Source organism: Ptychodera flava, chromosome 4, assembly GCF_041260155.1.
Source record: "Ptychodera flava strain L36383 chromosome 4, AS_Pfla_20210202, whole genome shotgun sequence".
Taxonomy (NCBI): domain Eukaryota; kingdom Metazoa; phylum Hemichordata; class Enteropneusta; family Ptychoderidae; genus Ptychodera; species Ptychodera flava.
The window spans coordinates 25,821,002-25,837,049 of NC_091931.1; the positions used below are offsets into that span (position 1 = coordinate 25,821,002).

The 16,048-nt window shown below is 38.7% G+C and overlaps 1 protein-coding gene across 1 annotated transcript; it reads right to left on the reverse strand.

Moving 5' to 3' along the window:
* Window positions 1-592: 592 nt before the first annotated feature.
* LOC139131289 (uncharacterized) lies at window positions 593-15,386 on the reverse strand. The gene is made up of 10 exons (XM_070697280.1): window positions 15,311-15,386; window positions 8,022-8,584; window positions 7,777-7,919; window positions 5,426-5,886; window positions 4,490-5,099; window positions 4,238-4,324; window positions 3,760-3,898; window positions 3,096-3,211; window positions 2,172-2,319; window positions 593-1,482 (listed from the first exon to the last, which is right to left on the reverse strand). Exons 2-10 carry the CDS (start codon window positions 8,543-8,545, stop codon window positions 1,278-1,280), a joined length of 2,433 nt encoding a protein of 810 aa, XP_070553381.1. The 5' UTR covers window positions 8,546-8,584; window positions 15,311-15,386; the 3' UTR covers window positions 593-1,277.
* Between the last annotated feature and the right edge of the window lie 662 nt (window positions 15,387-16,048).

The window sequence follows — 16,048 nt, forward strand, 5'->3', positions numbered from 1 at the left end:
CTTTGGGTCAATCTTGACGGGTGTGGCTAGCTGGCAGGGTACGCTTACCCATTCCGGACACCTGGTACCACCACTATTTTGTGGTTCAAGATGACCCCATTGCCTTTGTCATTTTCAATATGTTCCTTGGACCTGGTAACTTTCTTAGTTACCTTGAATGATAACGATTATTGGACCTGATTTGATGTCTATTACATTATTCTCCAAGAAATTCAATGCTTTTTTTCTAATCTTCAGACCCGCGCGTATTTTGGTGCAATAACAGAAACGCTGCAAAGAAGATGACTGGTTGACACAATAAAGATACATGGGAAGCTTGTGCAGACAACTTTTGCTGAGTGGATATGGTGGTAAACCTGTGCCGAAACAATTGCAATGATGAATACATCTACAATTCTCAGTGTCACAAAAATCAGATTGAACTCTAGTCTTCAAATACTGCTGATGTGTACTTTCAATTTGTAGCTCTATTCAGAATTATGGATTATCCGGACAATGGATACACAGAAGGTAACTTCAAATGTTAGTAAAAGTTGTAGAGTAATGGCAGTATAGCAAATCGTATACAAAAAAGTAGAGTTTGAGAAATAAATCTGTTTTCATTTGTGTGTTTATTCCGGGTTTAATGTTAACGTTTCCACACAATGACATTTCGAAATCAAATTAAACATGAAAAGGTGTTACACGTTTGATGGTTTCAGCGACTTGCAAGCTTTTAAAAAGTTTTCAAATGTTACGTAATTTTGAAATCAAACACATGTCAAAACAAATATAGTATGAGCAACATTACCTTGATGTTGATTCGCGTGGCAATACGTTTCTTGACCAGTACAGTGATAACAAACTGATTAAAAATACATTACCGAATATTGCAGTTATACGCGAGAAATATTTGTTGTGATAAGGGCTAAGTTTTATTTTATATCACTCAAACACAAGAGAGTTCCACTGGGAATATGATTTTATGATTGGCTGTCATCTGTTTACCAGTACAATATTATGGGACTCTATAAGTAAAGGGAGACGAAGTATTTCTTGAAATTTTTTTAGTCTTCTTGAAGAAAGTCAAAACATATGTCAATTCGTGATAAATGAGAGAAAATTCATTTTAATATCATGATTTCTAGATGAATCAGACAAAATATAATTTTATATATTCCGTGAGAAAACAAACACCACTGTGTCGCGTTTACTCGTCACGGATCGGGAATTGGTAGGCCACACAAGTATGTGTCATATTCATTATACGCCGATGAATCCGATTCCATTTTGTTCTTTCATTCTATTTTGACCAGCAACCCGTATGGAATCACGGATCCACGTTCCTTGGTGAACCATTCAATTTCTTGGTTACTGAACTTTGGGTCAATCTCTGACGTTGCTCCAATGGTCTGTGGTCCGACTTTGTAACTGGTTGGGTTGATACACACCTGGAACACCACTCTGGCCTGATGAGATTTATTCGTTGACTTATCGGTAAACCTTAAACAAAATAGGACATTATTTTTTAGGCATTTCCGAGCGCAACGCACTCAGGGTCGGATAACTTTACCTAAGGAAGTACAAAACAAGTTATCAATTAACGCTATACTAAAGTCTATCTGTCGTCACTTTTTAAAGTTATACACATATTGGAATGTTCATTCTACTAGTTTCGTGATATACATACTAGTTACACTTTACGATGAAGTCATGAAACATCGAAAATTTGCTATTTTGATTTCGAGATATCAAGAGTTGCCATCGCAAGTATCCAAAAGGGCATTGGTTCTTTCGAATTTTATCGTGGAACGGGTAAAGTTTCCGGAGGTCATGAGGGTATGAACGAGTGACAAGATTTACATCTTGCAAGTCCACAGTCTACATTATGGTTTATACAGTCTGTGCTAAGTGTGGATCGATCGTTCAAGGAATTGATTTTGACTGCGTACTGCTGATAATCAACGGTCGATGAATACTCAGACGCATGCATTACCAGTACTCCGTGCAAAGATAAGTCAAGAACACCGCATGCTCGGAGAGTTAAACTGCAGTGTCTCCTTCAATACCTTTTCGTGCAGGCCATAAAGTGCATATACATGACTATTAATTAAACATCATAAAGGTAGAGTACACTATTGAAAAGGATATTTACTTGGCAGAGAATAGTATTCAAATAGCTTCATACTCACTCGCTTTCAGATGCATACACGTCACATCCGGAATACCGTATGCTTGGAGAAAGAAATATCTGTTTGGTGTCAAAACCTTTGGGTTTACGATCGTCCGAGAAGTGGCCATCACACTCACTAAGTTTTGCCCCTCCCATGCGAACATCACCTGAGAAGCGGTCATGCAGAAGTAAGATGAGAGAGGTCGCGTGTCAAAATGACTTTGAAAGGTCTAATTTTAGGTGTCATAACAGGTGACTGCTAAGTTTAAACATTGTTATTACACCTCACTCATTCAGCGTGCACTGCCATTGGTTAAACACGACTCACGTGACATGTAAAAGAACGTGATGATGCCCTCTGCGAACGTGATGATGCCCTCTGCATTTGATATTACATGGATGACGTCATTTTACTTACTGCGCATCCTTTCTGCGCATAACAAATTGTCGTTCGCTTGTACTTGCTACAATCGCTGCGAAACGTCATGCAGAGCTGTCCGGCACAGTTAGACGATATTTTGATGCAAGTAAACAGCAAACGAACGAAAATGGCAACAAGGAATGCAATTTCTGTGTTCAGCGACTATGCAAGCAACAAATTTGGATACGCGACCGAGGAGATCGGCAAACTTTCAGCGGCAACCCTAGACTTGGCACTGACAACATTTTACGCTGAGGTCCGGACTCATGCAGAAAGGCGAACTGTACTCGAAGAAGTTTGTTCGGTGTAATAAAAATAATAACACATGACAGCTAGGGCAAGATCACGATTTTTTGCCTGCCCTCGGGCTGGTGGTCATGATCGAAATATTGATGATGCCCTCGCCTACGGCTTGGGCATCATCAATATTTCGATCATGACCACCATCCCTTGGGCAGGCAATAAATCGTGATCTTGCCCTCGCTCTCATGTGTTATTATTTAAATAGAACATTTTTCATACCTGGCATCAAAAAATCCCCGGTTTCGAGAATAGGTTTAACCGATTGTAGTCTGGTGCCATGAAAAGCAACATGCCACTTATTGAATACATCTAATGCCGATGCTTTTGGAGGTGTCCTGTGAGGGCAAGATAATAGCTCGGATAAAATCATTGAATTTTTGTTGCAATGTCCATTGCAAAGTGATGAGATGAATATGTTATGGACAGTGTTTGTGTAGACGAAAACATGTCTGTTGGTCGATGTGATTGTTTCAGGTACAATGCGCCTCGAAAGTGAAAGATTTAAACTTTTGCTCAAACTTTTCTGAATGAAACAAATCAACAATAAAAACTAGGGTTCACCGTTCAAAGTTTGGAACTAGTGAAAAAAATCATCCAACATTTTGAGGTATTTGAAATTCAAAATGGCCGCAATCCCTGTGTTAACTCTATGGGGCGAAAATCAAACTTCGAATTTTCGATGATCGCGATGAACTTAGACGGTGAATTTTTTTTTCTTTTTCAAAGAGCTTGAAAATGAACCCCACAAGTGGTAGGCCGCAAAAGAATTGTATAAATTTGAGAGTCCAAATATCTGTCCCCGGGGCGCGTCCTACCTTAGTGCGAGTTTCTCCCCTCAATGTTTTTTGACTACTCAATGCCTTGCCTTGAAGTGTCAACTTACTTGAGTGCGAAACGGCACCATCCAAATGGAACTCCGTAATCTTTGGCGGGTTGTCCTCTAGTATAGTAAAGCTTGTCACCTCTGTCATTATGACAGCTTGTACAGTAGCACATGTCGAACTTTGGCTCGAAAAATGCATCTGAAAGAAAGGAAAACAATCATAAAAAACATGACTGTGAGCTAAAAATCTACATATCTATTTGCTTTTGTGATTCTTACGATACTCACTGAGTCAAACATCTTGCACTGTGCCATTGTAAGTTCCATTCCCCGAGGGTTTACTCCAGAACATCCGTTTGTAGATTCTTAGAAATGTAGAATGTACACTAATAAATCATTACCAATTGAAGCAAATGGTCTTTTTCAATTGGATAAATTTTACCATACAATCATTCTGTATTACATTGATTTCCTAGTGGATGATATCAGACTGTACATCGTATTATTATAAACATGCATATGCATGCTCGAAACAAACCCTGTAATTCCAAAGATTTCTTGAACCTTCCGCATAGCTCTCTGTAACTGCAATGTCCTCTTGAGGCAGAGGTTGGTCTGCTACCTACTGAAAAAACATACAAATTTATATTTACGACTCTACCGGTATTCTATGTTGTAATTTAAAAATACAGCGTATTGCATAGGCGAGGTCCACACGCTCTCAGATAGCAAATTTCCGTTTAAACTAAACCCAGAGTGTGTAGGAAAACATGACCATAATCATAATTACCAAGAATTTGTTGACCTTGGCTGCTGGATTTAATTCTGATCAATGCTCTCTCCGCCGCTTGTTTCACAGCCGTATTCGTACTCCGGCACAGTGACGTCAATGTTGAGATAGCACCCGGTATGGAAGTTATATTTCCCCTGTGTCTTTCTGCTTGAGCCAAAGTCCACAACGCATTAGCTGCCGACTCCTGCACGTCAGGTCGATCCTTCTTCAAAAGGTCAATTAGCAGCTGTACTCCACCTAGTTCCACTATCAAATCTTTGTTGGTGTCATTCACTGCAATGTTACCCAGTCCCGTCGTGATTTCAAGCGCTGAAAATTCATGATCGTTAACATTGCCCTGTAGCCTCGGGTCGTCCAGTGTTTTCTTTAACACTCCAAGAGTGACAGCGATCAGCATTTTATCTGCCGTCAAAAGATCAATTTTGTTGTCTTCAGTAACGTAGGACAGTGTCAACATGGCCGCCATGCCTAGCAGTAAGTATTTTGATTTCATATACGGAGCAATCCTTTCGATGGCCCGTATGTCCCGATACACCTGCTTGTTCTCAGTTGCCTTGGCGCAGTTGTGCAGCGCGAAAATTGCTGACTTCACGAGAAAATATCTCTTCTACAAAGCAAGAGAAAAATAAAAGATTAGCTAATACAATAGAAGGAGCCGGACTTCTATTAAATGTATGTAACTAAAGAAAAAGTGAACAAATGAGCAAATTTCACATTTCATGTAGTTGTTCATTATATTTAAGCCGACAGTGCTGCTTATTCAAAATGACTCATAATGTTGGTTTAGACCGGAAAAGATAAAAGGTAACAAAAGTATCAAAAAGATATACTTTCCAGTCAATCTATGATTGTGCATAATCAGCAATTGTGCATGATCAACAATTAACAAAGTCTACATGACTGTACTCGATCAATAGAGTCAGACACTTTTACCTCATTTGTCACTTTTGTCGGTCCGAACCTATCAATATCTTTCAGCATGAGTTCGAGGAGCCCTGACTGTCCAAACTGCTTGCATAGTTTCAGGCTGTCAGAAGAATAATCCGTGCATATTTTCCTCAATACGTTTATGCCAAACCAGGACTGCTCATTTGGGTTTCTATCTCCAATTTGTTGAAGACGTTGCAGCAACTTTGTCAGCTCGTGGCCTCCTCCAAGACTTGCTAAATGATCGCCAAAACGCCGAAGCAATCTCTCATCACTCGTCCTGCCTAACGGTACCATTATAGTTTCACGCACTTTCTCCACGGCTGTAAAAATGTCAACTTCACTTCCATTTGCCAAGAGTTCAACTGTTTCTCTCATGGCGAACATAATAGCATTTGGGTCCGTACCATTTATTTCACTTTTTACCTCGCCCTTCGTCGACGCAGAATCAACGCCTTCATCTTTTTCTGAAATACAAGAAATTAGAAAACGCCTCTCGCTTTCAACATAGTTGGTGTTTCCGTTCTCCGGAAACTACAATTAGTCGCATATGTTTTCTCTGGTAAAAAGGTACATCAAAATAACAAATCGATAAGTCGAAACAAAAACTCCTGTAAAGCTCCCTATTCTATATCAGTGTTAGCAGAGTACAGGCACCTGCTTAAGCTTTTCCTCTGTAATAATCGTCCCTGTGCCACTGTCTCAATTTTTTATGTATCTGTTGAAATCTTCCTCTCGGCCTATGAGTCTGTCTGTTCAAGTCTTACTCAACTGTTCGTTTTTTTAGCTCACGTGTGTTAACACGTGGGCTAATGTCATAGCGATGTCTCTCTGTCTGTCCGTGTGTGTGTGTGTGTGTGTGTGTGTGTATGTCTGTCTGTCTGTCTGTTTACACGATAACTCAAAAACGCCTGAACGGATTCAAGTCAGATTTGGTACACAGATACCATATGCTACTTGCAAGAACTGATTAGATTTTGGTTAGTGTGGCTTGCATATTAATGAAGTTATGCAATATTGTTTTTTTTCCGTACAATGGTTTCCCTATGGAGACGGTAATGACAGTGTAGACATATATCAAGAAATACTGCACCAAATTTCATGAAACTTTTCACAGATGACAGTCTCAGAACATTATGATGATACTGTGAGTGTCATGTCAATTATCTTCTCATTTGCATATTTAATGAACTTTTGTTATTAGTGAGATAACTCTAAAATTCCTGCACGAAACTTGATGATACTTGCAACAAATATTGATCTGATATATATCTAATTACGCTTAGAAGCATTTGGCAGAGTCAAGTTAAAAAATAGCTCATTTGCATATGTAATGAAGTTTTGTAATTAGTGAAATAACTCCGACATAACTTCACCAAATGTAATGAAATCTGCTGCAGATACTGATCTGACTAATATCTAACCGTAGTGTAAAGCATTTAGTAGTGTGAAATTAATTAAGGGTTCATTTGCATATTTAATGAACTTTGTAATTAGAGATATTACTCTAAAATTACAGCGTTAAATTTGATGAAACTTGCTACAGATGTTGATCTGATAAATATCCAATTGTAATGAGAAGCATTGAGCAGTGTCAAGTTTATAATTAGCTCATTTGCATATTTCGTGAAGTTTTATAATTAGTCATATAACTCCGAAATAACTGCATCAAACGTCATGAAAACTGCTGCATATACTGATCTTAGAGATATCTAACCTTGTTGTAAAGCATTTAGTTGTGTAAAGTTAATTAAGGGTTCATTTGCATATTTAATAAACTTTGTAATTAGGTATATATAACTCTGAAATTAAGGCACCAAATTTTGTGAAACGCGCTACAGAAATTGATTTGATAAATATTTAATTGTGCTATGAATCATTGAACAGTGTCAAGTTAATTTAGGGTTTATTTGCATATTTAATGAACTTTGTAATTAGTGAAATTACTCTAAAATTACAGCACTAAATTAAATAAAACGTGCTACAAATGTTGATCTGATGGATATCTAGTTGTCCCATGAAGCATTGAGCAGTGTCAAGTTAATTAACAGCTCATTTGCATATTAAATAAAGTTTTGTAATTAGTGATTAAACTCTGAGAGTACTGTGCGAAGTTGAAAAAAACTGCTACATATAGTGATAACATATATCTTATTGTTCTGTGAAGGGTACTACTATTAATGAACCTGTTGTAAAACACGTGAGCATATTCAGTTCATATTTGGTTTCTATTTGTCAGCTGATGTATGTTTACCACAAATAATTAACGGTTGTTCTTGTCAAACTAATAACTAGTACGGGCACATAAAGGATCACAATGTATTGGCAAAACGTCGACAAAAACATTGATATCCTACCTGTAAGCTCTGTGCCTATGTATATCATTCTAACGTCACCATTATCACAGGTGGCGCCAGCACTGATGCAAAGGGCTTTACTCGGGTCTTGATGTGGTAAGTCTGTGAAAGCTATTCCAAGATCCTCGTCGTTGGCCTCGAATCTACAATATGGAGAGGATTGAGGACGTTTCTTGAAAGTTCTACACTGTGAAATTTAGGAAAAAGTAACGTGTATTTTGACAACGATGAAAAGCCTAACTCACCTTAAGGTACCGTCATCTGCATTTAGAATGACGTAGAATTTATCGGGGACTTCGTAGTCGGATCGGTCAGATGGATATATTCCGCACTCCCATCCATCGTGTACTAGTCTCTTGTCGACCAGGCTCCAGCCCCAGGAGTCAGATGTTAATCCTAGCAGATGTGAATATCCAACGCAGCTCATTGGTGCATTTTGCGTCGCCATTCCTATCATAGCCTGACTGCCTCGTTCATTTCTCGGCCAAAATATCTCAAACACGTGAGTCCCGCTGACATACGCCTTCTTTCCCCTGATCAGATCAGTTCTCATCGTCTTCTCGCCTCGCCTGGCGGTGACCTTGTCCGGAAGGACGGTGAAATTGTCGGAACAGTCATCTGGATCCCATGCGTGCTTCACTTGCTCGTCATTGACCGACAGCAGGTTGTCGTCAATAATCATTGCCTGAAGCACCTCCGACAACTCTGGAGTTGAACATCTCTGTTGTTGCAAAACTTCTGCCTGTAGCTGAGATTGTTTATGTCCCATTATCTTCTCCTAATGCTCTGTTACAGCGATGATATCAGTCTTGTTGGGAAAAAAATCAAAAGACATTTCGCAAAATTTCATATACACTTCTCACTATCATTTATTATTATGATTTTTACAGTTTTTCAAATCATCTGATTTCATCACACTTGCCTCATACTCACCCTTTCTAATATGAAAGGATGAGTATTTAGAGAGTGGTGAACACACATGAGTGCTTACTACTTATGGCAAAGGTGGGGTATGCTTAACAAACACCTTTCTTTATTGATAAAAATTACTAAAATACACCTCTTTATTGATTCTTTATCGCATATGGCAAAATTCATTAATAAGTAATAAACAAAAACGCATAAATAAACAAACAAACAAGGATCCAGAGTTCCCTGAGCTGTAACAGTAGAGATATTGATGCAGGCCATTTTGCCAAGCAGGCATACGAGGCGCCAAATGTAAAAAAAAATAATTTACACAATCAAGCTTTTTTTAGAGATAGAAAAGGAGGAAAATGTATATAGAGAGAGGATTTATATATATATATATATATATATATATATATATATATATATATATATATATATATATATATGTATGTGTGTGTGTGTGTGTGTGTGTGTGTGCGTGCGTGTGTATACACACATACAGATACATTGCCCCACACATATGTTTACGTATGCATACATATACATACATACATACATACATAGAGAAAAAAATACGCGCATGCATATACCGTATTCATTCATACATGTAAAATGCATACATACACACATACATAATATGAACGCACATACATACATACATACATACATACATACATACATACATACATACATACATACATACATACATACATACATACATACATACATACATTAATACAAACATACATCTGACTTTGATACAGCTCGAAGATTTTACATTGAGCCTCGTTTTCGAGGCAGCTGCTGACGTTAACAGTATCTTACAGCGCTGCAAAATCTTATACATACATCCTCGTTCTGATGAAGCTGAGCTGAGTAAGTTTGTTACATATATAACCTCATTCTGATACAGCGATACAGCTCCAAAAAGTTTATATATCGGCCTCGTTCTGATGATACAACTACACACAGCAAAATTTTACATACAGTCTCGTTCTGAGGGCACAGCTATAGCTGGGAAGTTTTATACACAGACTCGGTGGGTAAAGAAGAGAGCCATAGCTGAGAAGTTTTATATACAGATTCGGGCACGGGAAACTTTTACATACAAACTCGTTCTAAAGACACAGCACGCTGGGAAGATTTATACACATACTCGGTGGGAAAATTTTACAGTAAAAGACCGCAATTCTTGGTGTTGGTGTTGGACTTTCCTTGGGGCATTTGACACAAGGAGCATGGAGGTACACGCGAGGATGTAGCTAAGGGACTGGTCAGTTGCTTCAGCCAGGGAGGCGTTGGATTCATGGTGGGTCACCCTGTTTTTGACTTTCGTGATGGGCGGTCACCATGTTTTTGAAATGCCCAATAGGGGGTCAGTGTGTTTTCAAGTTCAACAAGGGCTCATACTTGCATAAAATGCATTGTGCCAGACACAAATTTCAGCATTGAGTTGCATTTTTCGGCGTGCCCTTTGGGCGCGTTACTTTAATAATAAGACATATTTGTAGAGCCCTGTCCTAGTGCAAAACTTTATATATTTGACATATATATATTTGAGATATCTGTATGTTTAAATTTTTTCGGCGCACCCTTGGGTGCATTTCTCTAAATATCAAACATATTTTTCAGCATGCCCTTCATAAGAAAAGCATGGCAAGTTCCTGATACTTTTCTGTTTTCTCTATGAGAATTTAGTATTAGAAAGCAACATGCACTAATATTTCAATCACATTTTCCTTACAATAGTTCTGGACATCTGCTTATACATAAAGAGAGTTGGAATACATACAGCTCATTCAAAATACGGTACTCAAACTTTAGAATTGACACTTTTAAGCTCCTATCTTACAACTGACATGACATCAATGTCATTAAAACACAGAATGACCGATTGTTGAATATATATATATATATATATATATATATATATAATATATATATATATATATATATATATATATACAATATATATATATATATATATATATATATATATATATATATATATATATATATATATATATATATATAATAGATATATATTATATATATTTAGGGGTTATTACACGAAGTTTGGGCGATACCGCGTCGTATTCGAGTGATGTGTCCGTATTTTGACGAGTTGCGCAGCAACGAGTCAAAATACGGACACATCACGAGAATACGACGCGGTATCGCCCAAACTTCGTGTAATAACCCTTTATCATACATGCATGCTTTGGTTATGACTGTTTTCCTACAGACGCTCCGAAATTAGCAACGAAATCAACTTGAAATCGACCTTGCTTCCTCCAGGCTGTACTTATAAAAAGTTGGTTGCTAAGGAGTGATGACAACCGTATCACTTCTTGATATTATTCCGCTATTGGGCCATTCCACTGCAAAGGAGGATTTATGGAGCACTTTTACAGCAAACAATTTAAATATTACGATGTCGACACAGGTTTTCACAATTTGAAGAAGATTTATTTTTAGTTTAAAATGACGGTGGATGTAAAACATAGGCGGGAGTCCACAAAATGGGTGTGTTTTCGTGTTTTAATACATAACCTCATCCCTGCGTGAAAGTTATGAGGCCGCCAAAAATCGGGTCAAAATACTCGCGCCACGCTCAAACTCTTATCGTGTATGAACAGCTGAGAGCACAGAGCAAGCAGCTCTGCGACATCTATGAATGCACATACAGTGGATATAAAACCCGTACCAGTCAGTTTATCTCGAAGAATTATACATGTTCCCAGACGTCAAATATGCCCAATTTACCATCTCAGTAAGCGGATTAGTGAAAACATGAAGTGAGTACACTGTAAGCTGTAGTGTCGTAACTCGTTCGTGATTTTGTTGCTGTACGAATAAAAGTACATTTCAAAGGTATTTCCGTCGTCTGCTCGTATATTTTCCTTCCTGGCTTGCCTTAATAGAACTAAACTTCCTTTAACAACCGAAGCGAAAGTTTGACTTTCCCTAGATGGCACATTGTATCTGAAACCCGCACCGCATCGGTGCCACAGACACGATCATGACCTGTGAACTGACAGGTAGGTACAAATCGGAAATATCATGTGCACCTTCAACTTTGTCTGTCGCGAGTATTTTCAGTGCGGTTGGTATTTTGTGGCTCATTTACGACTGTAAATGATGTAATTCACCGCCCAGATACTTTAAGCTCATCAACAGGAAACTTGTCTTAAACCGATTCTATCATGATGCTCTGTCAACCGATATCTTTACGTGTAATGATACTTCCATGGTGTGAATATTCAGCAGCGTAGACGACACAAAAACACCGCACCGTGCACCGCCACGGGACCGGCCGTGAATTGACAGGTGTCGGCAAATTATACATATTTTCAATACGTTTGTTTGTATGTTTTTGGAACAACTGTACTTGTGCCTAAGGGCAATGCCCATGAAGTGACTGCAAACAACAGAATTTTGACCATAATCATAATGACGTTTCGGATTGTCATTTGTCTTATTCGCTCAGCTGTTTTATTTTAAATATACCAACGAAGGTCATGCATACAGCGAAGGTCACGCGTCCGCGTCGCTGTAAGTAGTTCGGTTACAGTGAAAATATAATTCGTATTTTCACTAGTTAAAATATGGGCTCATATCAGTACCGTCTGAACAATAGAAGAGTGGCAATACAGGCATAGCATGTATGATATATATATATATATATATATATATATATATATATATATATATATATATATATATATATATATATATATATATATATATATACTGAATTATTCAATTTATATCCCACCTTTTGTTAACCTTTGTTTCACACAGGGGGGGGATCACCCTGTTTTCGAAAGTTGGAAAGTGGGGTCACCCTGTTTTTGAAAGTTGGAATGGGGGAGGGGCGTTCAGCCACTTTTTGACGTCGGCAAAAAATAATCCACCGTCCCCTAGGCCGAAGAAACTAGTCCCTAATACAACGGTTGTGTTTACGAGAATTAGAAATGATCAGACACTCAAAACACCAGTAAATCAGCGACGCTCAACCGACAGAGTATATGAGATTCATTGAAGATGGCATGGAGGTCGCAAGAGATCTCTTTCTACCTCCATGTTTAATGAATCTCATATACTCTATCGGCTGAGTGTCGCTGATTGACTGGAATGTTTGATCATTTCTAATTCTCGTAAACACAACCAAGCACCATGCTCTGAGTACCGCCATTCTCCTAGCGTCGAGTGCCCCGAGGAAAGCCAAAGACCAAGAATTGCTGTCTTGTTACACAAATTTATTGCACCAAAATTTCTGACTTAAATTTTTGTCTCTATTCTCTTAACTCTGTAGACCGCGAAAGTAGGTTGCACAGCCGACTGCAGTGACCTGCAGAGAACGAGCACTGAGTGGTCGACGCCGAGCGCATGTCCTTTCTTCTACGAACAGCCCATATCAGTGGTGATCTCTCCCGATAGCAGTACGGTCATTGTTGTCGCTAGCACAAAATAAACCAGAAAGTTCAAATGCACTTGAATAGCATAAGCGCTAGCAATATGCGTGTCTTGCCAGGGTCTAGCCGCAAAAAAGGCAGCTCACGGCTGGCCGGGCTGTGCGCGGTCTTTTCCTAAGGTGTTGCTGTGAAGCAGCAGCCTCTACAGGCCAGCGCTGCAAAGAAAACAGGTCAGAAAGCCAGCGCACGGGCTACAATAATTGCACCTAGCCTGGGTCATTCTTAGCCCTGCCATGGTACCTTCTTAGCTCCATGGCCCTGCGTACGATACTGTGTTTTCCCAGCGCGGCACGAGAGGCCTACCTCCTCCCGTCCAGCACCTTCAATGCCGGGAATGCACAGCCTCGTTTTGCGGCTGTATCAGTCAGCCAGAACAAGTTCCTACATATTGCGGCTGTATCAGTTAGTTAGCCTATGTATATAAAATTTTGCAGCTGTATCAGTAAGTCAGAACGAGGTTGTATGTATATAAAATTTTGCAGCTGTATCAGTAAGTCAGAACGAGGTTGTAGGTATATAAAATTTTGCAGCTGTATCAGTAAGTCAGAACGAGGTTGTATGTATATAAACGTTTGCAGCTGTATCAGTAAGTCAGAACGAGGTTGTATGTATATAAAATTTTGCAGCTGTATCAGTAATTCAGAACGAGGTTGTATGTATATAGAATTTTGCAGCTGTATCAGTAAGTCAGAACGAGGTTGTATGTATATAAAATTTTGCAGCTATATCAGTAAGTCAGAACGAGGTCCAGCTGTATCAGCAAGTCAGAACGAGGTTCTATGTATATAATTCTTTTTCGCGGCGAGGCTCAATGTAAATTTCGACCCTTGTCCAGACTCCATAGTCTATGTATGTATGTATGTATGTATGTATGTATGTATGTATGTATGTATGTATGTACGTAAATTATTTTTGCCTCGTATAGGCAGGCTTTGTAGGAATTGTAACGCCTCTTGTTTGTCTCCGTCATCATATGTTGAAGATGTCAAAGTGGTTGCAGAAAATAAGAAGTATAAAATACTAATTGTGATTGCAAAAAATTAAAATAAAATATGACATTCTTTAAACGAAACGGCCTGAGAAACATCATGCACTTTGACATGTACACCATGTAAGTGTAAAGGTGCCGGCCGTTTACGACCTATAATAACATTGACATATTATGACCTGTACCATAATTCATAAAATTTGATGCAGGGCTGATAGACATTCACCCTGAAAACAAACATCCATTATGTATGCAAATTAGTAAGTAAGTGTCATTCAATTGTATTACAGCATTGTGAGATCAAAATCTGTACCAAGTTTTATCAAATTTGATGCAGTATTTCTGGACATATTACTCTGATTAGGAAAAATCATTAAACATGCAGTTTGTGCAATTTAAAAAATTAATTACCATGACACCGATAAATGTCTTAATTCAGTGTTAAAGCAATGTGAGCTCAAAATCTGTACCAGTTTCATTAGTTTGATGAATCATTTCTTGGCATATCAGCCCAATTACAAAAATTCATTAAATAAACAAATCAGCAGTTAAATGACATGATACCGCTACATATCCTTGCACGCCATTATACTACTGGAAGATCAATATCTTTACCACGTACGTTTCATCAAATCTGATGCAGCGCTTCGAGACATGTCACAATAATTATAAAGTTTATAAAAATTTGCAAATAAGCAATTAATTAACGTGATACTTTTTTGCTCACGTGTTTACACACGTGAGCATATGGTTTACTGTTGTCTGTCTGTGTGTGTGTCTGTCTGTTTGTCTGTCAGTCTGTATACCCGATATCTCAAGAACTGCTGAAGGAATGTCAACCAAATTTGGTACACAGCTTTAGGATCTGGATGGCAAGAACTGAAAAGATTTTGGTGGGCGTGGCTTGGATATTAATGAAGTTATTAAAGTTTTAATTTTTCTGTTACATGCTTTTGCTAACGCCGCGTATGACAAATGAAAACGATCGATTGATGAGATCGACTGTTTGAGGGCGCTGTGAAATGAGCTAGTCCAAGTTGGCTATAGCTGGATAGCTCTGGGTTTCAACCTCGTATTGAACGTTAAAAATATAATATTTTATGACTCATTCGACTCAATATTCAAGACAAAATATCGTTTAGTAAATTAGCTTTACCCTTGGTGATTGATCGTTTGTCTAGCTGCTCGATCGCCAGAAATGACTACATACGTTCTCCACCATATACTAGCCTCATAGTAGTAGAAAGTCTTTCTTTCTCTCTCCACGGCTTTGTGGTACAAACAAGAAGTTGGTGTCCAGTGAGCCTGAAAGTGTGAAACCCAAGAAACATGAGAAAAGGGTACAAGTGTTACTTTCATCCAATCACAGTTTGTTTTATTTTAACCCAATAGCGTCCATGTTTACATTTGCCGGTACCTGACCCTATTTTTCCACACGCCCTCTACCGGGGAAAATGGGTCAGGGAACCAGACTAAATTTGGAGGTTCGTTCGCGCAATCGCAGATTGTATGACCTCGTGAACTTTGATACGCGCATGCCTATTCAATCCCGATTACACAGATTACAGCGCAGCGGGAATCAGCTGTTGAACTGTAATCACTCGGAAATGGACTGTGACCGGCCACAGTGCAGGCGGGCAAGTGGTAATAATGCCGGGACCGATCACTTAGCGAAGATAAATTGGTTGTTTACACACAATTTCAAGCTGATTTAGACCTCAAGTTTCGCTTTGCCGTACATTTTCCTCCGTGTTCATAACTGAGCTCCCATTCATTGGTAAATTCCCGGGGACCATTCATTGGTGTTATCACTGTATGTACTATAATGATGAAGTTTCAGAATGCGACGTGCAAGTAACTGATTTTACTCCATGCCCAATGTATCTAGGTCGGT

Bases quoted from the DNA above. Each gene is read 5' to 3' on its own strand.
- LOC139131289 (XM_070697280.1), bottom strand. From the start codon at position 8,545: ATGGGACATAAACAATCTCAGCTACAGGCAGAAGTTTTGCAACAACAG. The intron at 7,920-8,021 runs GTGAGTTAGGCT...TCCATATTGTAG, and splicing joins GCAGATGACGGTACCTTAAG to ATTCGAGGCCAACGACGAGG. The intron at 5,887-7,776 runs GTAGGATATCAA...CTTGTATTTCAG, and splicing joins CATAGGCACAGAGCTTACAG to AAAAAGATGAAGGCGTTGAT.